General features: G+C 44.9%; 1 protein-coding gene, 1 long non-coding RNA gene and 1 pseudogene across 2 annotated transcripts in view; 2 read left to right on the top strand and 1 right to left on the bottom strand.

Annotated features, from left to right (window-relative positions):
• Positions 1-7022, top strand: part of Tead4 (TEA domain transcription factor 4) — a 78151-nt gene extending 71129 nt beyond the window's left edge. Inside the window, exons 10-12 of the mRNA NM_001427269.1 lie at positions 761-901; positions 2710-2862; positions 2963-7022. Coding sequence (NP_001414198.1) covers positions 761-901; positions 2710-2862; positions 2963-3076 — 408 coding nt within the window. The 3' untranslated portion in view covers positions 3077-7022. The remainder of the gene's footprint in view (positions 1-760; positions 902-2709; positions 2863-2962) is intronic.
• LOC120102401 (uncharacterized) overlaps positions 6157-27827 on the bottom strand; it is a 33815-nt gene continuing 12144 nt past the window's right edge. Inside the window, exons 3-6 of the long non-coding RNA XR_005503972.2 lie at positions 27685-27756; positions 25581-25654; positions 20903-20995; positions 6157-9248 (exon numbers count right to left, since the gene is read on the bottom strand). This is a non-coding gene — a long non-coding RNA (uncharacterized LOC120102401). The remainder of the gene's footprint in view (positions 9249-20902; positions 20996-25580; positions 25655-27684; positions 27757-27827) is intronic.
• On the top strand, positions 16405-20045 carry Senp2-ps7 (SUMO specific peptidase 2, pseudogene 7; annotated as a pseudogene).

Below are 27827 nucleotides of genomic sequence, written 5' to 3'. Positions count from 1 at the left end.
TCGAGCTATTTCCATGTTAATTATTTTTTACAGCACATACATGTTAAGCAAGTATCAAAAGAGGAAAATCACAAAAGTCTAAAACAAAAAACTAAAAGAAGAAGAAAAGAAGCCTAACCCATGGGATTTTGTCTACAGCTGTCTTTGTTTAAGGCTTTTGTTCACACACTGAGCCAGGAACACCAAGCAATTCCTTTTTACTGCATCTTTACATTTACATTTGTTCTTAGATTGCCTAAGACATTTAGATACAATAAAATATATAGCAAAAGTAGCAAAGGCAAGTAACTTTTCAAACAATGGAATGTGAACTTGTTTCTTTCCATAGAGTAAATTGCCACACAGCTTTGTCTAGAGACCACTGGTAAAGGGTGTTCACGTGGAGACAGGTGATTTCAATGTGCATCCAGCCACTGGACCTTTGTGCCACAGTCACAAGTGGTACCTACAGACAGTTCACTCCAATTATCCCTTCTGTTCCCTACCAACCAGCACAAAACCAATAGGTAGGCAGTTTACTTTGCTTAGACACTGGCCCTTCTGAAGCCACAATGTACCAAGTGTACTATGCTAAACATGTGTAACCCCTGTAAAAATCCCACATTCTCCATATTGGTAAAAATGAAGTTAAGTCAACTGGCTCAAGTCAACTGGCTCTACTTGTCTGCCCCTGCACCCATTCTTTGAAAGTCCTGTTCTCTGGTCCTTGGAACCCTAGGACACACCTGCAATCAACCACACCTTCCTCTGTCTCTGGCAGGCAGACCTCAATACCAACATCGATGACCAGGGCAGCGCCTTCTATGGAGTCTCCAGCCAGTATGAGAGCCTGGAAAACATGATTATTACCTGCTCTACTAAGGTCTGCTCATTTGGCAAACAAGTGGTGGAGAAAGTTGAGGTAGGAGCCCACACAGTGGGTGTAGGGCAAACGGGGATGGTCTGTGTGCTCCCTTTCACTGGTCTCCTGGGGGCAGGATCACTAAAGGAGGCCCTGGGCAGAGGTGGTCTCCCTGTCCCTTCCACACACCATGCCTTTAAGGAAGTACATCTTTAGGGTTAGGCAGGAGGCATCTGATAAGTTACTGATTCAATTGCCTGTCCCATCCCTCAGAGCCCTGGCTGAATCTTCTGGCTGGGATCCTTTCAAGCCTTCCTGGGAAGCACTCCACATCCTCTAGAGCAGGGACAAAGCCCAGGCTAGCCCAAGGATTTCTCCCTAATCCACCTGTGTCTTTGACAGCTGAGCGTGGGGCTAGGAGAGTCCTTTCCCAGTCACACAGCTCCTTAGTGGCAGAGGCAGGTGAGATGGGTGTTCAGGGTGAGTTTGCTTCTCACTGTTTCCTCCTTGAGAACTGAACACTTTGAGTTTCTTTGTTTGCTCCAGTCCCTTGGGCTTTTGTAAGAGCCTGGGTGTGTGAGGCAAGTACTCTAACACTGAGTATATCCTCAGTCAACCCCAGACCTCCTCCTCTCCCTCCCTCCTCCCTTCTCTCTTTTCCTCCCTTCCTCCTTCCTTCTTTCCCTTTTCTTCCTTCTCCCTTCCTTCTTTCCTTCTCTTCCCCTCCCTTCCTTCCTTCCTTCCCTGCCTCCCACTTTTCCTCCCTCCCTCCCTCCCTCCCTCCTTCCCTCCCTTCTTCCCTCCCTTCCTTTCTTCCTTCTTTCCTCCCTTGAGATAGTCTTCAGATGCTCCTATCCCAGAACAGTAAGCTTACTTTTCAATTGTGGAGAACTCCGGAAACCTTCCACTTGGACAGAATTTCCTGCTTCTCTTCAGGATAGGCAGCCTAGTGGTGAGCACAAGTTTAGAAAAGCTGTGTTGATCTCTGTAAATCTCCTCGAGCCCCACTTCCTGTTGGATGTTTAGGGTTGTGTTAACACCCACTCACCCCCTTATCTCTAAGGGAGCCTCAGCTTGTCCTCACTATCCACTGGTTCCAATAGCTGTGACATTCTGAAGCTGTTGTGTAATGACAAAATGGAACCCAAGCCTCCACCCCAGCATACCTGTGACCCTGAAGTCTATGACTCTGTGTAAGGTTTAACATTGGGCACAGTGCCAATCTGGTCACCTCTTGGCAGTGATCGGAATTGATGGTGTTCTCTGCCTGGGTTGACAGTCTCATGTCAAACAGCTAGGAGCCAGGCATGACCTAGAAGGGACCTTTGCTTTGGGGTCGCAATCCTGGAATTGGCAGGAAGCTATCATAACTGTTAGCGACACTGAGCACTGAGGCCCACCCATGTAACAGCTGTCTGCTTGGGCGAGTAGTCCCGTAGTGGCAGTGGACGTGTGCACGTGTGCTGTGTTTTGTTTCTTTTGGTGCTAAAGATGGATGCCAGAACTCAGTGGCTCAGATTTACTTTCATTAAACGCATCGAGGTGCCCATGTCGCTATGCAGTCGTCATCCCACAGGTCATCCCTCTAGCTCCGGGGCCAACAGCATCCAGCACCGAGGTTCATGCCCTTGGCCGCTCCATCTCAAAGGTGCTGGTACCCTCCCCCACCCCTAGTGTGCAACGCCTGCCCTCCTGCCCATCTCATTGCTGCTACTTCCGGGTCTTTTCCTTTTCCTCTCCTGGAAGTGTCTGCCTGTCTTGTCACTGACAAAGGGGAGAGGCCTGACTTCATATCCAGGAACCTCCTAGGATGGGCCTGGGCTGGAGGTGAAGGGATTCTAAGCCTCTGTGTCCCTGGGATTCCACAGACAGAGTTTGCTCGCTATGAGAATGGTCACTATTTGTACCGCATCCACCGGTCCCCACTCTGTGAGTACATGATCAACTTTATCCACAAGCTGAAGCACTTACCAGAGAAGTACATGATGAACAGCGTGCTGGAGAACTTCACCATCCTGCAGGTACGACATGGGGCAGATGCCCATAAGGGAGTGCATCAGTGGGTGGTGCCAATGGCTTCCCTATCCAGGGTTTTGACCCTCACCTTCTTCTCTCCTGCAGGTGGTCACCAACCGAGACACACAGGAGACCTTGCTGTGTATTGCATATGTTTTTGAAGTTTCAGCCAGCGAACACGGGGCTCAGCACCACATCTACCGCCTGGTGAAAGAATGAGAGACTTGGAGAGCTATGGTGGGGGAAAGTCCAGGAAATGGGGACCTGGGAGGGAATATTCAGGGACAGCCCCCAAAAGAGCCAGGAGAACCAAGCAGAGTTACCAGTTTTCTTCTTACCAGGAACAAACTGCCTGATCTCGCAGTGCTCAACCCCCAATAAACCCAAGGAGTCAAGTATTTTCAGAGGAGCTGGTTTAGCCTGTATGAACCCAGAAGGGCATGGGAGGAGGGGGCACCAAGAGGCAAGCTGAAAGCGATAACCTGAGGTGCGCCAGGATGGCCCAGGAACCAGAACCCCGGTGGACTCAGCCAGGCACATCACCAAGACACCAAAGCTCAAGACCCAGTGGTCCCTTCTGAACTCCTAGAACCCAATACTCTGCTGCTGGTCACAACAGTGACTGAGGACAGATAGCACGTGTGTCACACACTCAGAGATGCTGTGCAGGACTTAGTGCACATTGTCAGTCAATCCTGCCATCGATACTGGAGTTTCGATATGGAAGAAGGTCCACCCCTACAAAAGGGGCTGGATTTAGGTGTGACTGCAACATAGTTGTTGGACTGAGACCCTATGAAGAGCTCCTCAGGTGGCTTTGTTCCTTCTGCAGTGGCCCAGAAGGGGGCAGGAGCTGAAGCAAGGCTTGGAGTTAGGGAGTTCTGCTTCAGGGCCAGCATTTCCAGCTGCCTGACCTCGACCGGTTCCTCAGCTTCTCTATTAGTCCCCTGTCTCCTTTGCTCAGCCCTGTGAAGGGGAGAATGTTTGGACAGTACCTGAGTCTTGTGGTGCCAGTTAAATGATCCAATCCTCAGCCCCTTGCCTCTCTCCCTCTGGAGGTCCTGCATCTGTCTCTCCCCTGCCCTCTCAAGGCTTTCTGGTCTCTGCTTCCCCAGTTGGAGCCAGTTCTAGTAGTCTGGAGTCTCAGGAAGAAAGCTGTAACCTGGGTGTGTTTGTGTGTGCCCAGGACTCAGGGATGCATCTGTGAGGGTGTAGCAGTGGGCAGGGCAACATTGTGGGGATGCTACGGAGGTGAGGAGATAAGGGCTCTGGAGTCAGTCTAGCTTGACTTTGATGTGCAACCTTCAAAAAAAAAATGTTGTGGTGCCTCAGTTACCCCATCTGTAAAATGGGTATAACATTCACCTACCTCGTGTATGGACAGTGCCTCACACAGTGCTGAGCACATCCACATGTTCAATAAATATGCATCGGTACTAACTGTTGGAACTTCAAGTCCAGCTAAGGATCCAGGCTAGAGAGCTATGCACTAGGGTGGGTGGTCCCTGCCTATCACAGAGAGGAGTGATCAGAGGGTCTCAGGGAAGAGGTAGCATGAGGGAACAGGTTGTAAGAGGAAGGTAGCTAATATTTACTGGTGTTATTTCTGTGAGTTTGATTTTGGGGCTAGTGTTTGACACAGGCTAAGCGACCATGAAAGTATGCAAATAAGCGTATGGGAACAGTTTGTAAGTATCTCAGATGAGGAAGACAGACTGAGCTACCCAGTCTTTCTGGAGCCCCAAGTTCCCTCTCCTTAACACAAAGCAATTTAACCCATACTCTGCTCCCCACCATGTTAGAATGGTTGCCAATACAGGCCTTCTTCCTTCCTATGGTGCCGGGTAGAGGTCCTGCCATCGAACAGGGTCAGGGGTCCCTGAAAGTCTACTGCATCCCTGGTCTTGTGACCAGGATTCACCAGTCTACATGTAGGCCTGTGTTTGCAGTCTCCCTGCCCCATCCAAATCCTAGCCCCGGCCCCCTCCCACTGCCCGGGAGCACACTTAGACATTTTAGACTATGGAGTCAGCCTCTTGGGACACGAGGGGGTACAACCTTTTCCTATTGGAAGCAGGTCAGTCCAGATGTTTGGGTTCCAGTGTGGGTTGTTTTTTCCTGTGTTAAGTAACCTCAGTGGTCTAATGGAAAGTAACCATAGAAGACTATCTTACTGCCTCTCCATTCAAGTCAACAGGGCACCTCCCTTATCCCACCATATGGTACTGGGCTGAAAACATTTAGCTTTTTAAGATGAGTTCTTCATCTCTTGCCTGGGCTATTGTCTCCAGTGATCCTCCTGCCTCAGCTTCACAAAGAGCTGGGTCTACGGGTTCTCCCCACTGAGCCCTGCACTCCTATTTTGAAGACTGAAAAAGCAGGGCTCACAGAGTTTTGGGAATTGGGTTCTGGTGTTGGTGTATTTTTTCCTTTGCTTTGTGAGTAGTTGGTTGACTTCTGAGGTGTGGCAGGCTCTGGGAATGTGTCCATGAACAGAATAGTCAGGGTGGCTGTGAGCTTGCTTTGGACTGAGGTGGGGGTGAGGGGTGGTTGGCACCAAGTTAAGGAGACTCATAGGCAATGGGCAGTGGGGGTAGGTGGGTACCTAAGGTCAGCTTCACTTTAGGGGAGGCTGCTGAAGCCCGGACTCTTCACTGATTCTTGAATTGCAGACAAGTGGATCCGGAGGAAGGAAAATTCCAAGGGAGAATTGAGAGGCCTGGAGAAAGTGAGGGATGGGTGTGCCCCAGGGGTATGGTGACTGACCTAGGCTGGACTTAACCCTAGCTAACAGGCCAGGTAGGAATTCAGGCGGTTCAGTCCTTTGTGTCCCCTGCACTCCCCTGTAGATGTGCACTTTCGAATGCTCTCAGGATGGTAGCTAGAACTGGGGGTGTTAAGCAAGGGAGTACATTCCTTTGATGCTATTTTTAGAAGAAAGCTCTGGAGCATTGGGTTTGTACAGAGGAGCAGCTGGAACTGTTGGGGGGTGCGAACCCATGAAGCCTGCCGACCTGGGTGTCTGTGGGTGGAAACTATCTGTTTTCTGGATCTGTTACACTTGGCAACCAGGCAAGAGGCAAGAGAGAGTGGAGGTGACATGGCCATCCGTGTCATTGGGCAAGGGACCCCAAAGTCCTAGGGAGAGAGAGCCCTCCATCCTGGGGGTGGAAATATTCCAGTGTTATCTAGTTAGCAGGAAATGCCAAAAATGGCTGTAGGGACAGGGGAGAGGTCTTTTGCCTGACAGGGTCTGACACTGTTGGGGCAGATTGTGCCAAAAAAGTGTCAAAGGAATGGAAAGTGTGTGCCCACCCCACCACCACACAACCCCACCCCTACACAAAACAATGCACACACAAAAAACTAAATAAATGAATAAACACGAGAGAGAGAGAGAGAGAGAGAGAGAGAGAGAGAGAGAGACGCTTATGTATGCATGTGTACAAATGGTTGTTTCCTAGACTTCTGCAATAGACCTTTTGTCCCTAGTCTATGGTGCACTCAGTCTAGTCTTTCCCAGTCTGGGGACAGAGTAGGTTGGCAGAGGTTGCAGGACTGAGGGAAGGCTGGGACCTGGGACCTGGGGCAGTGTATCCCCTATCTGGGCACCCAGGAACAGAAGAGAAACACCAGAACAGTGGGAGCTTCCCCCACGGTTTCTACATTGTGGCCTCCTGGGCCGGACCCTGTGCTGAAAACTTCTTAGAGCTCGAGTAGCAGGGGTCAGTGGCACCTCGGGTAACCCATCTTACAGATCAAAAAGAAAATGACCTTTGCCCCAAAGGCTTGATTCTTTATAGAATGTAGCTAACTGATCTGCCCAGCCAAGTACCCGGCTGCACAGCTGTGATCCTCTCTATCCCCAACCCCTGACCCCGAGAAGCAGAAGGACACCACCATGGACTTACACAGTGGAGCCGAATCTCTAAATAAATATCTTCAAAAAAGTGTCTGCGACTTGGCTTTTGTATATAGACTTTGTGAATTAAAAAGGGCACAGGTATGTGTGTGCCTTCCTGGACAGCCAGAACCCAGGCAGTGGGAATGGTGGCCTTTTTTACACTCTACAGATGTCTAATATTCAATTTTAAGGTTTTTGTATTTTTTTCTATGTAAACCTCCTTCACCTATTCAAGTCTTCAGTAAAGTCTGCTGAAACACAGATGTCTGTGCTTATGTGATTTCTTTGTGCAGGAATGGAGTTCTGCTCTTGTTACAGAGCACACACACCAGCAGTGCACAGAGGACAGCTGCACTGCAGCACACAAACCATCGGTGCACACAGGGCAGGTGTGCACTGGAGCACACAGACCAGAGGTACATGCAGGGCAGGTAAGCACTGGAATAGGCCCTGCAGAACCAAGCCTATGGGAGCAGGAGCCGAACACAGCACCCAAGAGTAGAATGGTCTTGGAAAGGGCACACTAGGAGGCTGGTCATGGTTCCACAGCAAGACCAGGCACTTTACTCAGATCAACCACTCTACTGTGCTAAAGTGACCTAGTCTGGGCTTCAGAGAGGCCTGATGCCTGATGAACCTGCTGCACTTTCTCCCTTGGCTCCTGGACCTGAGCAGGGATGCATGGGCCTTGCCTGGATGCCTGGGCCTGCCCTTTAGTGGACACCTTCCTCCCTGGACCAGACTCAGGAAGGACAGCAGATTCTTATTTGGGTTGGGAGTTGGGGCCATCACTGAGAGGAAAGTTGGGGATGAGAAAAGAAGCTGTGGTTAGCCCTGTGTTGAGACATGGTGCATTTACAGAAAGAAGAGGAGAAGCAGGAGTGTGATTTGTTCTCAGTGGTAAAGGAAAAAGGTTTTAGGGTCAGGGGAGTTCAGCTTCTGCTATTCTGAGGGAGATGAGAGAGATGAAGATGAGGATGGAGAAGTGACCACCTATGTAGAGACCGCTGTCACCTTTTCAAGTAATATGACCACACCTTTTTTTTTTTATTTTAATTTAGACAGAATAAAACCATGTTTCCCAGCTTCCATTGTTTGGCTGGTGGAGGTAAGTAGAAGAAAGATTTCCAGGAGGGACCTAAGAGGGAGGGGCATGGGCTGGAGAGATGGCTCAGAGGTTAAGAGCACTGTCTGCTCTCCCAGAGGTCATGAGTTCAATTCCCAGCAACCACATGGTGGCGCACAATCATTGATAATGAGATCTGGTGCCCTCTTCTGGCCTGCACGTATACATGCAGGTGGAACTCTGTGTACATAATAAATAAATCTTAAAAGAGAGAGAGAGAGAGAGAGAGAGAGAGAGAGAGAGAGAGAGAGAGAGAGAGAGAGAGAGGCACGTACTTTGTTCTAGGGAATTGTAGGGAGAATGGTGTAATGGCGGGATGTAGTCTGAATATGTAGCAGTGTAACTACACTGGACTCTGAGATGATCTTAGAGTGGCAACTACTCAGGACATAGCAGAAAGATCACAGTGTTACACTGTTCTCATGGATTTCATGTGAAATACATTTTTCATGTTTAAGTCATTTCATTGTGGAATGACCTGATACTGTTTTTGGAATTAGGGTCAAACTTAATTCTAATCTACAACATCATTCAATCTGGTAGCAAATTTGGAGGCAACACAGTTGAGGCAAATGGAGGTGATGATGACGATGACAATGACGATGACAATGATATCTACCTACACCGTCTGAGACAAAAGTTTCCACCCTGTCTCAGCCTTCCAAAGGCTTCTGTGACAGGCATCCGCGGCCATGCTCTGCTCCTCCTTGCACTTCAGTTTACAAAACCCTTCGAAAACATTTTCAAGCTGGATGTTCACAGCTGCACTGTGCTCCTACAGACGATCTTTTCATGGATGAGGAGGCTGGGAGAGCAGTGACTAACCTCAACTCTAGCATCATGGCCTCAGTGTGTATTGTCCCTACAGGCCCGAGTGTTTGAACACTTGGTCCCCAGCTAGTGGCACTGCTATGGAAGGGTTCAGAGCCTTGCTAGTCATAGTATCCTAAAGGAAAGGCTTGAACATTACAAGCCAGCACAGTGCCACCCTGAGCTCTCTATGTCTTGATCTATCTAGAGGTGACCGAGCTGAGCCACCTGTTCCACAGCCCCTGGTGAGAGCCCTTTCTGTAACCTTACCTTATCTCCCTCAACATACGGGATTCTCACAAACCACACCTTGTTTCTCTTTGGTGTTTTATCACAGTAGCCAAAAAACATACCTCGAAAGTGCCCTGCAGACCTTCTGCCTCCCTCGGTGCCTCAGTCAGCTCTCTGGAAAGCAGGTGGACTGATGGTGGGTGGTCAGGCTTTGCCTGAAACTGGGCGAGAGACTGGAAACCCCAGAAAGGAGACAACGTAGAGGTCAGACTAGTACAGTTGTGGAGCACTTGCCTAGTCTATGTGGCCCTGGCTTGCATCTAGGAAAACAAAACAAAGAAATTAAAGCAAGATGAAGAAAGCTTTCTTTTTTCATTTTGGTACAGCAGTCACCTTGTGGGTAAAGTAACTCCACTGCTGTAAGGATGATGTGTTGCCCAGGAGGCTGTGGAACTGCAGGAGAAGACAACAGCGGATGACCAGCTCCATTGGAGGGAAACGTATCCCGCTGGCAGTCGGGGAGCACATTCTAGAAGGAATTGGAAGTCCTCAGATGACTGCCTGAGTCTTTTGAGTGTCAGACTTTATTTATTTTTTTAAATACAATTTTGAAAAGATTAATGTTTGTTGTTTTTTCCGTCCTGTACCCACAAGGCCAAGTTGGGAGTTAGAACTTTGTCATAATGCTTTCATTCTGCCTTTTTCCTTTAGTAACATTGCTTCGAGATAGGATTTCACATAGCTCAGGTTGGCACCAAACTCACGTTTTAGCTAAGGATGACATTTAAACCCAGACTGTGGCAAAGATTGGGATTTCAAATCTGTGCACCACCCTTGTAACACAGAAGGGACAGTGCAGACTTAGTGGGATTCTTTCCAGTCTTTCTTGAAACCTAGCCTGAGTCCTGCCAGGGACACTGAGGCAGGTGTATGCCAGCTCTTCGGTGACAGTGCAGACACTGAGTCCTGGCTTCAGGCTAATTAACCACGTTCTCACCCCCTTTGCAGACGGCCGTATTGCTTCTACCTCCTCATACTATTTTTCCAGGTTCTGCTCTGGGGAGCAAGAAGACCCAGAAATCCCATTCTGTCCAGCCTCCATGGCCCCAGTAACCTTGACTCGCCCACCCCATCTTGGCTCTGGAAGCACATTAAAGCAAGCTTCCAATGCCTGCTCCCGGTTGGCCTGGGCCACTCCCAGCTGTGATCTACCCACTTGCTCTCTCTCTTCATCTCTCTGGTCTGGGATTCCTGGCTGTGCTCCCTGGCTTTGATATTTGCTTCTGAGTTCTCTGCTTTGGCAACTCACCACATTCCCTTATAGGATTGAGGGTTTGGGGGTTGGGGACTCTGGATTTTGTTGATCTGCCCTCTACTATGTCCCCTGCTCTGATTTTATGTATCTAGTTGGTCGATCATGAGGAACATTCTCTCTGGTTTGTGCTCTGCCAAATCCTATGGCTAAACAAGGATTGGAAGTGCCTTGAAGTGGCCTATGGTACGCAAGTTCTGTCCCTGGCCCTAATTGCCCCTTGAGGGACACACACACACACACACACACACACACACACACACACACACACACGTGTGCATGAGACCTTCATGATTACAGCTCTCTGTATCTGATTGTTCAGGAAGGATCTACTCTCTCTAGCTGCTAAGGATTCCATTGAGAAAAAAAACCAAAGCCCCTGCCCTCAAAGAGCATTCTTGGAGAAGTCACAAATTCTATTCTATCAACCCCACTCAAAAAGGGCTGCCATTGAATCCATCCCCTAACTAATTTTTCTGTCTATTCTCTATTAGAAGACAGGGGCAAATTATCAGCAAATGAAATAACCCAGGAATGACAGCAGTCCTAAGATCTTAGATGAAGGCCCAGCTGTTGTGCCCTGTGGGCAGTGATGGGGTTCAGCTGAGAGCAATTCCTGGGTTTGTTACCTGGTGGGAAAGAGCCTGTGTGAATCAGGTGGTCACTGGGGAAGACTGGCCTCTTCTGGGTGGGCCTTGTGACTTCCTGCCCTGGGAACTCCTTGGAGCTCTAAGGTCTTGTTGCCCAGTTTTGGAACTTTACACTGGCAGGTGTCTCCTAAGCAAGTTGAGGTTTGTGAAGTCACTGGGCTGGACCTTTTCACCAAGTGCGGAGGTGGCTCCACTCCCAGGCTGTGATGATAATCTTTGGTGATTTCTTCTTGTCGATGAAGCAGGCATTTGGGATGGAATGCAAGAACCTTCTGTCCCTGGGAAAGGTCCATAGTCTAACAGCATCGTCATTACTGTAAAATTCCTTTTTCCTTTTAGAAAGAGATGACAGGAGGCTGGACAGATGGCTCAGTGGCCGATAGCACTTGCTGCCCTTGCAGAGAATCTAGTTCAGTTCTCAGCACCTACTTGGACACTCAGAGCCACACCTAACTCCAGTTTCAGGGGAACAAGTCACCCTCTTCTTTTTTTTTTCTTTTTTCTTTTTCTTTTTTTTCCGAGCTGGGGACCGAACCCAGGGCCTTGTGGTTACTAGGCAAGTGCTCTACCACTGAGCTAAATCCCCAACCCAAGTCACCCTCTTCTACCCATGGGCATTGTATTATATGGTGCACAGGCATGTATGCTTGAACACACACACACACACACACACACACACACACACACAGAATAAAAGTAGTTGAAAAATCTTTTAAATGATAGAAATAAAAAATGAACATGAGAAATAATTAAATTCTAAGGAGTTCTTTTGACATATAATCCTTTTTGCTTGTTTTTCTATGAGAATCTTGCAACGTAGCTTAACTGAACTAATTCATGATTCCCTGCCTCCATCTCCAGTGTGCTAGGCACATAGTACCATGATTTGCCTCACATACTCTTTCCAACTGTCCAAATTTCAAAAGCTAATATGCTAAGTATGGGTGTTCTGCTTTCATGGATGTGTTTGCACCACCTGCATGCAGTGCCCACAGAGGCCAGAAGAGGGCATCAAACCCCTTGGAACTGAGTTTTAAAGAGCTGCATCCTGACATTTGGGTGCTGAGAATCAAACCCCAGTCATCTGGAAGAACAGCAAGGGCTCTTACCTACTGAGCCATCTCTCCAATTCCTTTTTATTTTTTTTTAAAAGGAGTCTTACTCCACTGCGCCTGCAGGTCGCTTTCTCTTGAGAATTAAACAAAAGCCAACAGGTCTGACTCCTCTGTATCACTTTGTAACCTAAAAATTTCAGCAGTGTTTTAAATGTCCAAAGAGAAAATGTTTTGCATGGGGAAGAATACTGGAAGATCTTTGTCTAGTTAATTATTTTGAACAATCAAAGGACTAGTTTTGTTGGGTTCAGCTTGCACATCTTGTTACTTTGTGTATTAAGCTATTGCTATTATGTTGTCTCCTTCCCTTGCTCTTTGATTATGGCTCAGTTAGCTCACAGGTCCTCTCAGTGTTTAATATCACTTCTAATCTTAACTAAATTAACTTAGGCTATTTAAAACAAACAGCTGGGCAGGGTGGTTCAGGGCTGTAATTCCAGTACTTGGACACTGATGAACTCTACACCAGCCTTGACCACAGGGTCAAAACAAACATAAATTTAAAAAGAGAAAGAAAAATATAAAATTTAGCATTTTAAACATTTAATATCTAATCTGTTATCTTAGGGTTTAACTGCTGTGAAGAGACACCATGACCAAGGTCATTCTTACAAAAGTACAGCATTTAATTGTGGCTGGCTTACAGGTTTAATGGTTCAGTCCCTTATCGTCATGGCAGGAAATATGGCAGTGTACAGGTAGACATGGTGCTGCAGGAGCACAGAGCTCTACATCTTGATCCAAAGGCAGCCAGGAAGAGACTGGAACTTGACACTGGGTGGAACTTAAGCATAGGAGACCTCAAAGCTCACCCCTACAGTGCCACTCCTCCTCCAAGGCCACACCTTCTCAAACAAGGCCACACCTCCTCCAAGGCCACACACACTCCAATAAGGCCACACCTCCTAATAGTAACATTGCCCATGGGCCAAACATTCAAACACAAAAATCAATGGGGGACTAACCTATTCAAACCACCACACCTGTCTAGAGCTGACTTGAAAAATCTAACAAAATCTTCTACATTTCACATTTAACACTAAATTAACTTAATACCAATCAAGTTTTGAAATAATTTTAGGAAAACAGTGCTATTGTCAAACATGCCAATTAATTTGAAAATTTAGAGAAAACCGACAAATTCTTAGAAAATATAGCCGACCAAAAGCAAACCGAGGGGAAAGGAGCATTTATATCGCCACTAAAGAGTGAATGAGAGTTATAGTGTTTCCCCCAAAAGAAGACACTAACTACTGCATATTTTCTAGCCCGTTTTGTCCTACATTCAAGAAACATGAACTCATTGGAAAATAGCTCATTGGGAAAGCCTGTGTGAGACTCTGCATTCCTAGGCACGGGCACACACACACACAGATGGTGAAGGACGGAAACAAAGTCAGACACATGGATCCAAATGATTACAAACCCTTCAAGTAAACAACCGCAGGAGACTTTACCAGGCTGGGAATCTTTGATACTAAAACAGAAAAGTAAAAGTTAGGTGTAGGTTACAGGATTATAATCTTGGCAATGTGGAAGCTGAGCTAGGAGAATCTTAAGTTCAAATCCAGTCTGGAGAGCAAAGCTAGATTAAGGCCAACAGAGGCTACATAACTACACCCTGTCTCAAACAGAAAAGGAGAAAACTTATAAAGTTAGGGGAAAGCCAGGAACATGTGGATGTGATTCAATAACACATGAAATGTAGAACAAAATCCAACAATGGTTTAAGAAAAGAAGAATCATGACCACATTTCATCTTTTCCTAGGACCCAGAACTGATCTTGTTAAATTTAAAGAAGAAAATATTGCAGTTGCCTCAAAAGAAAAAAAAAAGGACATAAAACAAAAAGCAAGCAAGCAAACAAACAAAATACCCTAACAAAACAAAACAAACAAAAAAACCTGGAAATGTAAACATTCATTAATAATTAAAAAAAAAAAACAACCCAAAATCTCTCTAAGAAGGAAAATAGGAAACATCACTGACCTAATAAAACCGACAGTGGTTGGAGAAATAGTCAGAAGTCCCCTTTGAGCATCAGGAAGAATGAATGAAGGTTGTGCTTTCCACGAGGCTAAACACCCTTGCAAAGGTACCAACTAGAACAGCCAGGCTAAGGAACATAAATCTAAGAACTAAAAACATTGCTTTGCAGGGCTTGAACCATGGAAGAGAAGGTACAGAAAAAGTCGTAGATGTCTGGGGTCCATCAGAGATTCACCACTCTGACTCAAGTTTTGCTCTAGTAAATAAGAGGCTTTTTATTAAAAGAAGACTGACCAGGACCAACCCAGAAAGAATTCCCTAGATAAGGCCCGAGGGTTTTGTTAGCTAAAGGATTACATAGGCGAAATTTACAAAGTTACAATTTTGGGAAGCAAAAGTAACTGCCTGCACCCGGATTTTGTGATATGTCCAGCAGGTAGGTACCTTGGCTATGCAAGCAAGCAGGTGTTTTGTAAAAAGCAGAACTTATCAGTTAGCCTGTTTAATCTCGTGACCCATCACTCTGTAGGAATAGCTGAGGAACTGAAATATTTTGAAACAATCAGAAACTTTTGAAGACTAGCTCAGGCACACCAGGACGTGATCCATCTCAGGCTACCTGACAGGGTACATTTGAGATCGACTCATTTCCTCATGGCTTATGCCAGCTAAAAACAATTCTGTTTTTGCAAGCCTAGCACAATAAGTTTATCCTCTAACATAAAGTTCACCATCAAAAAGGAGCCCTGTTAGGTAATGTAAGACCGATGTGGTAATATAAACATTTCCTTCTTGGTATGGGAACAGATCCCTCCAAGGTGTAATTAGAAAGAAGCGAAAGGAGCCTGGTACAAACAAAATGACACCTGGGGAAATAATCACAAGAAATTCAAACCTTTTACAGAAAAAAAGTGCATGTTTCCCTCACAGTAAAACATTGGTATAAATATATTTCCACAGTTTGTTGATATTTTCAGTGAAAAAACAAACAATTCGTGTCTCAATTCTTTTTCTCACATTTTTGTAAAAACATCTCCACACTTTTGAGAGTAGACCACGGAGCTGCTCAAGGACCCAGAGATGGAGCAGTGGTTAAAGGGCTTGCGGTTTAAACATGGCGGCTGGAGTTCAGATCCCCGGACCCAGGGACAACACACAACTCTGCAACTCTAGCTCCAATTTGTCCTTCCTACTCTTTTCTAGGGAGGAGTTCAGGGCTTGCGTTATTGCTAGGATTGTAGCAGACTTAGTGAGTTATCTTTCTCAATGTAGCCTATTCACAGAGGTGAGGTTTTCTCTATTCTCTTAGGACAATGTATCCACTCTTGGTGAATTGGTACCAGTTTCTCAAGCTTCCTCTAATACTGAAACACTGAACCATTCCACCCTTCATTCACTCTGAAGGGAAGCTCCTCAGGCAGGAAAGCAACTCAAAAAGTCTCAAGATGGTTCCTGAGACTAATCAGATTCACTAGGCTCTTGCCCTGTCAGAGTGAAAGCGAGATGAGCTGCAAAGAAGACTCTCAAACGAACCAAACTCAGACCAGCTGTCTTGAAGAAGTTTAGACCAACTGAGGCACCTGGAAAGGACATTAAGCCATCTACAGGCTGTGCAGTTTCTCCAGGTCTCCAGCTTTTGTGAGCTGTCACCATGCTGGGGTGGGCTTTGTTGATGCAGCTGTCTTTGAGTCATTTCTGCTCCTGTAAGGAACCCTTCACCCATATTCCTATAAATAACCCCAATAAAACTCATTGGTTCACCAAGTAGGACTTTGGTGGTATGGGCACTTTGGTCTGTCCTAGGAGAGAGAAAAGTTTTCTCAAGTTTAGTACCTTCGAGGTTTTATAACTGTAAAATTCTACATATTCTTTGTAATTAGCAAGCCCATTGTGTTGAAGGGCACTTATATTTTGTTTCCTCTAATTGACCATGATGGGGCAGTTTCCTAAAAGACAATTGTACTCGTCAGGACCAGTTAAATTATGCTGAGGTGATTTGGGGAACTCTGCTCTACCAAAGTGAACTGAGCTATGTATTATTCATTCAAACTTCCCACTCGGGCAAGGGAGTGCTTTGAAATCCTGGACCTAGTTGGGGTAGGGGAGAGCTTCAACCCTCCAAAGAACGTTGGTTTGCCTTCTTTCAGGTGACATCACAACCAGCTATGGAACCTTGAAGTCTGTGATTAGGGGCAACCCCCTGATTTAGGTATCACTCGTGAGGTTGCCTCCGAAGTGGTAGCTGCTAGGTTTGGACCTGGTGCCTTACTAGTGATTTGAATAGGACGATCAGTCTCATTTCAAAGTATTTTTGGATTTAGCTGCCCACCCAGAGCCTGGCATACGGTTGCTTTTCCCTTCTACATCATAAAGCCGGCACCCTCAAAACACCTAGCCAAGCTGCTCTCCATGTGGCAACCTAAACAGCCCGGGGTGGGCATGAAACCCGAAGCTTCAGAACAACGTCGAAAGCGGAAACACCTCGACCAAAGTGGGACAGAGACCGAGTCTGAAGCTTTGGGACCAGGACCATCAAGGAACTGCCAAGGTGGAACACAAATGGTGTTTCAGAAGGCTGGAAAGGCTCGGAAGAAGACCCGTCAGGAGCATCAAGACCAAAAACTTAAAAAAGAACAGCCTGGCAAGAGTCATGGACAGAAAACCCAGGAAGAGGGTTCAGGAAATATCAAACCCCTAGAGTGTCAGCCAGAGCAGGCTGTAGTTGAGAAGTCGGCTGATGGTGGCAAGTGTCGCAAGCGGCCCTATTCTGTCCTGTAGGAAAAACATCAAAAAGGAAAAGTATGGAAGGTCACTTCAACAGCTTCCAGGTGGCCATCCTGTGAGGTCTGACCCACACAGGACTCACCCAACCTTTTCTGACACCTCCAACAACAAAGGTGGAATGCCAGGGCATCCTCATGGATCAGAAACAGCTCAGGGAGATGGACAGAGGTTCTCTCTACCAAGAGAGAGAAGAGCTGTGCAGAGGAGAAATGTGTACGGGGGAACAACTTGGAGCATGGCTTGCCGGGAACAGAGAATGCAAACATCCTGGACAGTGGCGGCGGTAGGTTACTCCCTGACAAGGTGGCAGTAGTTGCAGCAGAGAAAAAGGCACTCTCAGACCAAGAAAAGAACCGAGAAATAGAATTTACAAATGAAATGGAGAAAGAAGTTAGGAAGACATTGGGTCCAGGACCCCAAGACGAAATCCTGAGTAACGGATTCAAGCTGCAAATCACCAGAGGAGATATCCAGACCTTGAAGAAGGGTCAGTGGCTCAATGATGAAGACATCAATCTCTACATGAATCTTCTGGTTCAGAGAAATGAAAACCAAGGCTACCATGCTCTTCATGCCTTTAGCACTTTCTTTTACCCCAAGCTAAAGCATGGCGGTTACAATTCTGTGAAAAGATGGACCCGAGGAATCAATCTCTTTGAAAAAGAACTTATCTTGGTGCCTATTCACCAGAGGGTCCATTGGAGCCTGGTGGTAATCGATTTAAGAAAGCGAAGCATTGTCTACCTCGATTCAATGGGTCAGACAGGGAAAAATATCTGTGAGACCATCTTCCACTATTTACAAAATGAGAGCAAGACCCAAAGGAACATGGAGCTGGACCCTGTGGAGTGGAAGCAGTACAGCTTAACTTCACAGGAGATCCCTCAACAACTAAATGGGAGCGACTGTGGAACGTTCACCTGCAAATATGCAGATTACATCTCTAGAGACCAACCTGTGACCTTTTCTCAGCAACACATGCCCCTCTTCAGGAAGAGGATGGTGTGGGAAATCCTGCACAGTCACTTACTGTAACAACATCCACCTGGTTGCTATGGCTCCCGCCCTGTCCTTTTCCATTGATGTTTCTAATATACCTCAAGTGGGATGAGGTGAAGAGACTTTAAACAGGTACTGAGCTGTCTGACCGGATGGAGCCCACTCTCTTCAATATTGTCCTAACTTGGGGTGTGGGTCTGCCGCCCTAATGCCATCTCTAGAACGTATATAACTACCGCCAGCTTAGAAACTGCCACTGTCCAACTCACGCAAGACTACTTGCTCAAGAAATACTATTTTAATGCTGAATTTAGTCCATGAATTGGTGCTTTTGTTTTTTGTTTGTGTATTTTGTTTTTCGTTGTTTTTTGTTTTGTTTTCATTTGTGTTTTGTTTTTGTTTATTGTTTTGTTTTTGTTTTTGTGTTTTTGGTTTTGTTTTTTCTTTGTTTTTGTGGGTTTTTTGTTTTGTTTTTTGTTATTTTGTTTTTGGTTGTGTTCTTGGTTTTGTTTTTCATTTTTTTGTGTGTGTCTTTGTGTGGTTTTGGTTGCTTTGTTTTTCTGTTTTTTGTTTAGTTTTTGTGTGTCCTGTATCTTGTTTCTTGTTGGTTAGTTTTTGTTTGTTATTGTTCTTTTTTGTTTTTGTGTATTTTTGTTTTTGTTTTTTGTTTTTTGTTTGTGTTTTTGTTTTTTTATTTTTTTATTTTTTATTTTTTTGTTTGTATTTGTGTTTTTGGTTTTCGTTTTAGTTGTTTATTTTTCCTGGATTTTTTTGTGTGTTTTCTTTTTTTGTGTGGTTTTCATTTTTCTTTGTGTTTGTGTTTCTTTTTTTGTTTTTATTTTTTATGTTTTTGGTTTTTTTGTTTGTGTTTTGTGTTTTGTTGCTTTTCTGTATTTTTGTTTCTGTTTTGGCTTTGTTTTTTGTTTTTGTTTTTGTTTTTGTTTTTTGTTGTTTTGTTTTCTGTGTTTTTTATTTTGTTTTTTTGTTGTTTTGTTTATGTGTTTTTTGTTTAGTTTTTATGTGGTTTGTTTTTTGTTTTTTGTTGGTTAGTTTTTGTGTGTTTTTCTTTTTGTCTGTTTTTTCTTTTGTTTTTGTGTTTGTGCTTTTGGTTTGTTCTTTATTATTTTTTGTTTTTGTTTTAGTTCCTATTTGTGTTTTTGGTTTTGTGTTTGTGTTTTTGTTCTTTGTTGTTTTGATTTTGTGTGGTTTTGGTTTTTTTACTATTTGTTTTTGTTTTTTGTTTTGTTTTGTGTTGGTGTTTTGGGTTTTGTTTTTGTTTTTCTGTATTTTTGTTTGTATTTTCGGTTTTGTATTTTGTTGTTTTTCTGTATTTTTTTTTGGTTGTTTTGGCTTTGTTTTTTGTTTTTGTTTTTAGTTTGCTTGGGTTTTGCAGTTTTTTTTTTTTTGTTTCTTCGTTTTTTGTTTTTTCATTTTGTTGGGGTTTTTTTCTTTTGGTTGTTTTTTTTTCTTCTTTACCCTACCCCACTGATTATTTTCCTTAACTCCATTGCAAACCTTGGCCATTATCATTTTCCAATCCTCTATTTCTTGTTTGAACTATTTCTGAAAGGAACGCTCACATCGTGTCATCCCCTGGTGAAGATCAGAAGGGACAGTAGGAGGAAGAAGCTGGAGCTGTTCACTAGCATCTCTAATGCTGGAGTTGGGTGCTATTAAATTGAAGCTGGGAGTAGTGGTGGTGCTTTTTTAATATTTTGGGCTTTTATAAGCTTGAAAATCATATAGGAAATGAAAATGGGTTGCCAGGACCTGTGATGTTCTGAACCACCATACTCTACTGACTGACTTGTACAGGGTGGAGAACTGTGGCCCAACTACTGCCTGATCATCCAGGACTATGAAGAAAAGCATCATGGCCCTTAAAGGACTCATTCTTTCCCAGACTTACATTAGTTTTTAAGTTGATTTGAGGAAAATACAATGGCAAATGTCCATTTTTTATCTCAGATCTCATTTAATACAAAACCCATCTAGGGTTGAATTGAACTGTTTATTTGAAAAGTTCTATTTAATTTAAAAATTTTTATTAAAAAATTTTGGGATATATTAAGATGAAATTAAGATATTTTTATTATATTAACATCCCCACTGTGGAAGTTGGGGATTTAAAATTTAGGGTTGATACCATGTTATGCAATAACCTATTTTACATGTGGTAGTTTGTATTTAACTTTTCTATTCATTATCTTATGGTTGTGTTTATGCAATTTTTACTCAATAAAGTTTAAATTTATTTAAACATTTCACAAGATCTGGTTTCTCCTCTTTATTTTATGGCATAGTAATAAAACCTGGATTATTGGGGACTGGGTAAGGATGGGGGTGCTGAAAAGCAGGTGTTTAGGACATAACTCACCACCCTATGCCTTTGATACATTGTGCACGTCCCTGATTGTTATTCTGTTCTGAGCCTCTGCAATGGAATTAGAATGTTCTAGAGAGCACTGGCTCCTTTACCTTGGGCTCTGAAGAGAGATTATATGGGCGTCCGAGTTGAGCAGTGTCCAGCTGAGCTGTAGACTGGTAGTGATGGACAAACAAATAGATGTACACAGCTGCACTTGTTATTGAAGCTACTCTACATTACAGTTAATGGGAACTCAGGTCCACTGCTCACCACTACCACAGACTGAGACTGACACTGGAAAGGGGAACAGTGTCTTTATAGTTTTGCCCAGATTTACGGAGAGAAAAATATCTCAATTCTCTTTTGTCTATAGCAGCTTGAGGATGTATAGAAAAGACAACACAGAGTTGGGGGAATGTCTCAGTTGGCAAAGTACTAAGAGTGAGGACCCAAGTTACACCCAGGGTCCTGTGCAAGAGCCACAAGTGATCTTAACTGTTAAGTCAACTCCCCAACCCCACCCCAAACTTCTGCCCCCCAAGCATATAATTTTTAAAGAATACACTTGAAAATGCTGAGCTAAGGGACTGGGGATTTAATCTACTTCTAGCATGCTTACTTAGCATACATAGAGCCCTGGGATTCATCCTAGGCATACATGTGTGTGCATTCTTACGAATCCAGCCATGGGAAGCAGGGGCAGGGAGATCACAATTTCAAGACAATCCTCAACTACACAGTAAGTCTGAAGCTAACCTGGGGTGCATGTGTGTGCATCTCTCTTGAGTTCTTTTTCCATCGACAACAATACTGCACTGAGCCCAGATCCAGAGTCAGTCGTGCTGGGAGCTGGAAGACATGAAGAATATTTTATTACGGAAAGCATCAATGGCAAAGTTGTGTTCTGATATGGCAGAATAATTTAAATTGAAGTTCTTTCTCATCCCGTGTTGCTAATACCGTTAGCACTCTACTAGAGTATTAGAGGTGTCTAATATTTAAGATGCTGGCTATACCCCATGCCAAATGGCAGTGAAAGGACATCTGGATTGTTGGACTAAAGGACCCTTGTTCATAACATGCTTTGTGAGCCAAAAAGCTGTCAGGTTATTTCAATAACCAAGAAACATCTGGGAACTTGCGGACGACTCTATTCCCGGGATAAATCTCAGAAAGTCTCTCCATTGAAACCAAAGACTTGAATGCTATTAATAGAGCAGTCTGTGCAAAATAGAAACCGAGGCCCGGCAGCTTAAGAGACCCATGGATGGGTACCCTTGGTGGGTCACAAAGCTGTAGCTTGAAAATGCTGGTGGATGTTCCACTCTATGGAGAGCATGTAGCAGATGGCCAAATTCAGTAAGAAGACGTTCTTTCGGGGCTGGGGATTTAGCTCAGTGGTAGAGCGCTTACCTAGGAAGCGCAAGGCCCTGGGTTCGGTCCCCAGCTCCGAAAAAAAAAGAACAACAACAAAAAAAAAGACGATCTTTCACAGGACTCTTCTTCATGTTCACATGGTGTGCCATTCCATGTAGCTGGCCTTCACTAAAGGCAATGTAGTCTTTGGAAGTGCAAAGTGTGCCTGACAGAGTAACCATGATGTTACAGTTATCATTTCCAGGCTCCCAGAAGTTTGACAGGGGCCTCTGCAACGGAGTCAGTCCCTCGTGCTTTTGAAATATTCCATCCCGAGTTTCATTCAGGCCAAGTAGTGCTCTGGGCAGTGATCATTACTGAGCATGAAACACCAGCACGATGCTGGTCATCAGTGGATTAAAGAGCTTGCTCCATAAGCATGGGGACTTGAGATTGGATCCGTAGAAATTATGTGAGAAGCCAGACATGGCAGCAAGGCCTGGAGGCAAGGGATTGGGCAGAGAAACGGACAGCAAACCTATCAGTCACTAAGCTCCAGGTTCAATGCACAAGGCACACAAACTGTCTTTTTTTTTTTTTTTTAAATATAAGTACAGTGTTGCTGTCTTCAGACACACCAGAAGAGGGTGTCCTATCCCATTGGAGATGGTTGTGAGCCACCATGATGTTGCTGGGAATCGAACTGAGGACCTCTTAAAGAGCAGGCAGGCCTCTTAACTTCTGAGGCACCTGTCCAGCTCATTCTGGAAAGTCTTTTATGAAAATATGTTTTGCTGAGAACCAATCTCACTCTTTTCTGGACATAGTCTGGTGAAATGGCATGTGATGTTTTTCTGAAGCGAATGCTTGAGAGAACGTGTGATATCTGGAAAGTATGAGTGGAAACCAACAGACAGTGGACGATGCTTTTGCACTGGTTCACCTTGCAACTCACTGCTGGTCTTCCTTGGGCTTCTCTGACGCTGGTCTTCCCTGAGGTCGCTCTTGCCTTGGTTCATTGATTTCTTCACTTGTCCTGACTCTGAGAGAGAAATGCGTCAATGAACGTCTGGTGGTGTTACAGCTGCTTCTGCTGACTCCTGCTGGTTGGTTGGCTGGTGGAGCCTGGAGGTTTCCTCTGGAAGGAGCCACTGTGACTGATTTGTGTTTGGTGTTTGCCGAGTGGTCTGGACTGCTACTGACTGTGAAGATTGCAATCACCCCCAAAGACTATTTCTAAACAGGCCCATAAACCCCGTTTCCCATTAACCTTTCTTTTCCCCTACCTCTGGCGGGTGGTGAGCTAGAAGGGAGGGTGAAGCATTAAAAAACCACAATTAAAGTAGGTTTTGAAAAAACCCTAAGTCTATAAGGCATGGTGGCTCATGTATTTAGTCTCAGCACTCAAGAAGCAGAGGCAGGTGGATCCCTGCGAGTTCAAGGCAAGCCTGGTCTACATAAGGAGTTCTAGGATAGTCAAGGATACATAGAGGCCTTGTCTTATCAAAGAAAAGTAATAATAATTAGCTAAGTAACTTACTTAATGAATCTCGATGAGTATAATGAATATTTAAGTAAGTTACTATTTCTGTCACAGGTGCCTAGAAAGTTCTTTCCTATAAAGTAGTCACTCATACTTTGGAATTCCAAGGCAACAAAAGCCTGGCGTCTCTACCTTCCTCTGTGTTTTTTCCCTTACTCTGCATACTACATCATCACATGCTTTAACTCAGCGTGAGCTCTGCTAAGTATTAAAGAAATATCTGTTTAAAAACCAAGGCTAGGTAACCTGTCTCCAACAGTTCAAGACATAGAGGTATCTTATCACAGCTTTCATGATGCCCTGTTCTGGACTCTGTAAGGATGCTTGAATGTCTCCAGACACAGTGTTAAATCTGTAATGAGTTTTAATTGCAGGAACTGCAGTGCCTCAAAGACAGTGGGAACTTCTGCTTGTCATACGGAAGCAGAGCTCAGATAATGGTCAAGCAGACCACAGAGATAAGGACCAACTAGGCCGCACAGAGACCAAGCCTGCTTAGTTATGCTTTTGAAACCCATCCCCTATAACAAAGAAACAAACCCTGAGTTTTTTTTTTTATCATTGTATTGGTTAAGGTAAAATAAAGGAATAAAAGAGGTTTGGTGTTCCAGGGCAATGGTAGGTTACACCTTTTATCTTGGCACTTAGGAGACAGGCTGGTCTACATGGTGAGTTCCAGGGCCACCAGACCTAACAGCAAGACATTTCCTTGGGAAAGCAAGAGCAGACAAAGAATCAGACTTCTGTAAGTCATTTGTAGGAAAATGGGTGGAGTTAGAAATCATGAAATCATGTCAAACAAAATCAGGCCAACCCAGCAAGACAAATACATATTTACATACTTACACACACACACATGCACACATATACACAGACACATACACATACATACACACACGCACATACACATACAAACACAAACACACACGCACACTCACAGACGTTTAAAAGAATTCAGTAATTGAAGTACAGAAGGATGTGTCAGTGAGATGACTTGGTACACAACCCTGCCTCCAAGCCTATTGATACACACGGTAGAAGGAGGGAACCAATACCCGATACCCAAAAGTTGCCCTTTGGCTCTCCCATGCTTCCTCACAGTTCAGCCTCACAGGCACTCAGAGGATGCTTTCCATGGTCTGTGGGGACCCAGCTATCTCTTGAGTTAGCAGTAGAACTTACCATTATCTATGTGTTTGCTGAAGGCACAAGTTACAGGGTCACAGGCTGATGTCAGGGTTCGATAAAAATCCTGTGGGGCCGCACAGTGTGTGGAAGGGTTGGATTCTCTGATGCATGAAGAAGGTCTAGGTTGTAGTAGAAGCCTCTGGACATTGAAACTGCTGGGGATGTGAGACGTCTACCAGAGAAAGCCGCAGGTACCCAGGAGAGCCAGCTCATGGGAGAGGCCATGGCTGCAAATGACAGAACTGTGGGGGGCTGGAATTCTTAAACTCTTGTACCTCAGATATCATCTTAAGCCCTGGACATCAGTCGTGGAGCTGTAGAATCTTTCTTTAAAGGTTTTGTGGCTATGCCTCTGTGTATATGTGAGCTCGTGTGTATGGGTGCCCATGGAGGCGGGAAAAGAACAGAAGAGGGCATGAGGTGCATAGCATGGGTGCTGGGAGCTGAGCTCAGGTTCTCTGTCAGAGCAGCAAGGTCTCTTAGCCACTGAGTCTTCCTCTTTCCAGCACCGGGTCTCTTCTTGCTGCTCTCCCCTGCTGTCTCTTTGACATGGGAATGTCTACTCGGCTTTATGATGGGTGGGAACTGTGTGGTTCTCCTTTCTGATGGTGTAAGGTTTATAGCTCTATGTGTTCTCCTTTCTGATTTTGCAGGGCTCATAGCTCAGATTACTACAGAAGAGGCTATACATACTCTGGGCATTTCTGACTCATTGGCTTGACCTTTTCTGGGTCTGCAGTGAGTGGCTCCCACAGATTTGCATTTGGAGTTTACAGTCCTCAGCCGGTGACTCTGTTTTGAAGGTGATGGAGCTTTTAAGAGATGTGGGCTTGGGGCTGGAGAGATGGCTCAGTGGTTAAGAGCTCCAACTCCTCTTCCAGAGGTCCTGATTTCAATTCCCAGCAACCACATGGTGGCTCACAACCATCTGTAATGGGATCTGATGCCCTCTTCTGGTGTGTCTGAAGACAGCTACAGTGTACGCACTCTACAGTGTACTCACATACGTAAAATAAATAAAAATATTTAAAGAAAAAAAAAAGAGGTGTCAGCTTGCCACTGAGAATAAGACTCTAGGGCCAAGTTCTTGAAGGTTATACACACTCGTGATTTTGGCTTGCGGCCTTGGCTTCCTGTCCCATGCCATGTGCACAGCCACCATCTTCGTAGTACGAGATGGAATCATTCTGCCATGCCTACCCTGCTATGAGGGATTGGGACTGTGATATAAACCTCTCCTCTCTTAGGCTGTCTGTGGTATTTATTTACAGCAACCTTAAAGTATTTAATACACTATCCGACCAAGAATTAATTCAAACGCACCCACATGGGCAGCTATGAACTTACTTCTATTGTTTTGGAAGCAACCAGAAAGACCGGCACCAAGCCAGGATTCAGGGATAGCAGAGGCTCTCCTATATCTGAAATGACAAGATAATTTTTCCTTCTCTCTTTCAGGTCCTTCCAGGCCAAAGGTTCTCTCACTCAGCTGTATCGAAGTCCTGCCCCCATTATTATTATTATTATTATTATTATTATTATTATTATTATTATTGTTATTTTTTTGTAGTGAAAAGTCCATTCATAAAATTTTTATTCCACTTACACCAACTTTAATACAAGTGTTCTTAACAATTGTGCTTGGGTTATTCATGAAAATTTCATGAGACATTAAAGCAAAGCTAGGTGCCATCTTGAACTATTTCCATGTTAATTATTTCTTATAGTACATATATGTTAAACAAGTATCAAAAGAGAAAATCACAGAAGTCTAAAACAAAAAACTAGAAGATGAAGAAAAGAAGCCTAACCCATGGGATTTTGTTTACAGCTGTCTTTGTTTAAGGCTTTTGTTCACACACTGAGCCAGGAACACCAAGCAATTCCTTTTTACTGCATTTTAACATTTCATTTGTTCTTAGATTGCCTAAGACATTTAGATACAAATAAAATATGTAGCAAAAGTAACAAAGCAAGTAACTTTTCAAACAATGGAATGCTAACTCTTTCTTCCCTAGAGTAAACTGCCTCACAGCTTTGTCTAGAGACCACTGGTAAAGAATGTTCACGTGGAGACAGGTGATTTCAATGGGCACCCAGTCACTGGACGTTTGTGCCACAGTCACAAGTGGTACCTACAGACAGTACACTCCAATTATCCCTTTTGTTTCCTACCAACCAGCACAAAACCAATAGGTAGGCCGTTTTCTTTGCTTAGACACTGTTCCTTCCGAAGCCACAATTTACCAAGTGTACTATGCTAAACATGTGTAACCCCTGTAAAAACCCCACTTTCTCCATATTGGTGAAAATCAACTTAAGTCAACTGGCTCTACTTGTCTACCCCTGCACCCATTCTTTGAAAGTCCTGTTCTCTGGTCCTTGGAACCCTAGGACACACCTGCAAACAACCACACCTTCCTCTGTCTCTGGCAGGCAGACCTCAACACCAACATGGGTGATGAGGGCCGCGCCTTCTATGGAGTCTCCAGCCAGTATGAGAGCACGGAGAGCATGATTATTACCTGTTCTACTAAGGTCTGCTCCTTTGTCAAGCAAGTGGTGGAGAAAGTGGAGGTAGGAACCCACACAGTGGGTGTAGGGCAAACGGGGGTGGTCTGTGTGCTCCCTTTCACTGGTCTCCTGGGGGCAGGATCGCTAAAGGAGGCCCTGGGCAGAGGTGGTCTCCCTGTCCCTTCCACACACCATGCCTTTAAGGAAGTACATCTTTAGGGTTAGGCAGGAGGCATCTGATAAGTTACTGATTTAATTGCCTGTCCAGCTCCTCAGAACCCTGGCTGAATCTTCTGGCTGGGATCCTTACAAACTTTCCTGGGAAGCACTCCACATCCTTTTGACAGGGCCAAAAGCCCAGGCTAGCCCAAGGATTTCTCCCTAATCCACCTGTGTCTTTGACAGCTGACCTTGGAGCTAGGAGAGTCCTTTCCCAGTCACACAGCTCCCTAGTGGCAGAAGCAGGTGAGATGGGTGTTCAGGGTATGTTTGCTTCTCACAGTTTTCTCCTTGAGAACTGAACACTTTGAGTCCCTTTGCTCTAGTAGTTTGGTCTTTTGTAAGTGCCTGAGTGTGCGAGCCATGTCCTGTACTGCTGAGTATATCCTCAGCCAACCCCAGTTCTTCTCCTCTCCCTCCTCCCTTCTCTCTTTTCCTTCCTCCCTTCCTCCTTCTTCCCTCCCTCTTTCCTTTCTTCTCCCTTCCTTCTTTTCTTCTCTCCTTTCCTACCTCCCTTCCCACTTTCCTTCCTCTCTCCTTACCTCGCTCCTTCCCTTCCCTCCCTCCCTCAAGCTTTCTCCCCCTCCCTCCTTCCTTCTCCCATTACTTCTTCCCTCCCCCTCCCTACTTCCCTTCCTCCCACCCTCCCTCCCTTTCTTCTTTCATTTGTCCCTTGAGATAATCTTTAGATGCTCTTATCCCAGAACATGAAGCTTACTTTTCAAATATGGAGAGCCACAGAAACCTTCCACTTGGGCAGAATTTCCTGCTTCTCTTCAGGGCAGGCAGCCTGGTGGTGAGCACAAGTTTAGAAAATCTGTGTTGATCTCTGTACACCTTCTTGAGCCCCACTTCCTGTTG

The sequence above is a fragment of the Rattus norvegicus genome, chromosome 4, assembly GCF_036323735.1.
Source record: "Rattus norvegicus strain BN/NHsdMcwi chromosome 4, GRCr8, whole genome shotgun sequence".
In the NCBI taxonomy this organism is placed as follows: Eukaryota; Metazoa; Chordata; class Mammalia; order Rodentia; family Muridae; genus Rattus; species Rattus norvegicus.
Note: the sequence above shows the minus strand (reverse complement) of the source record. Positions and strands in the feature narration are given on the sequence as shown.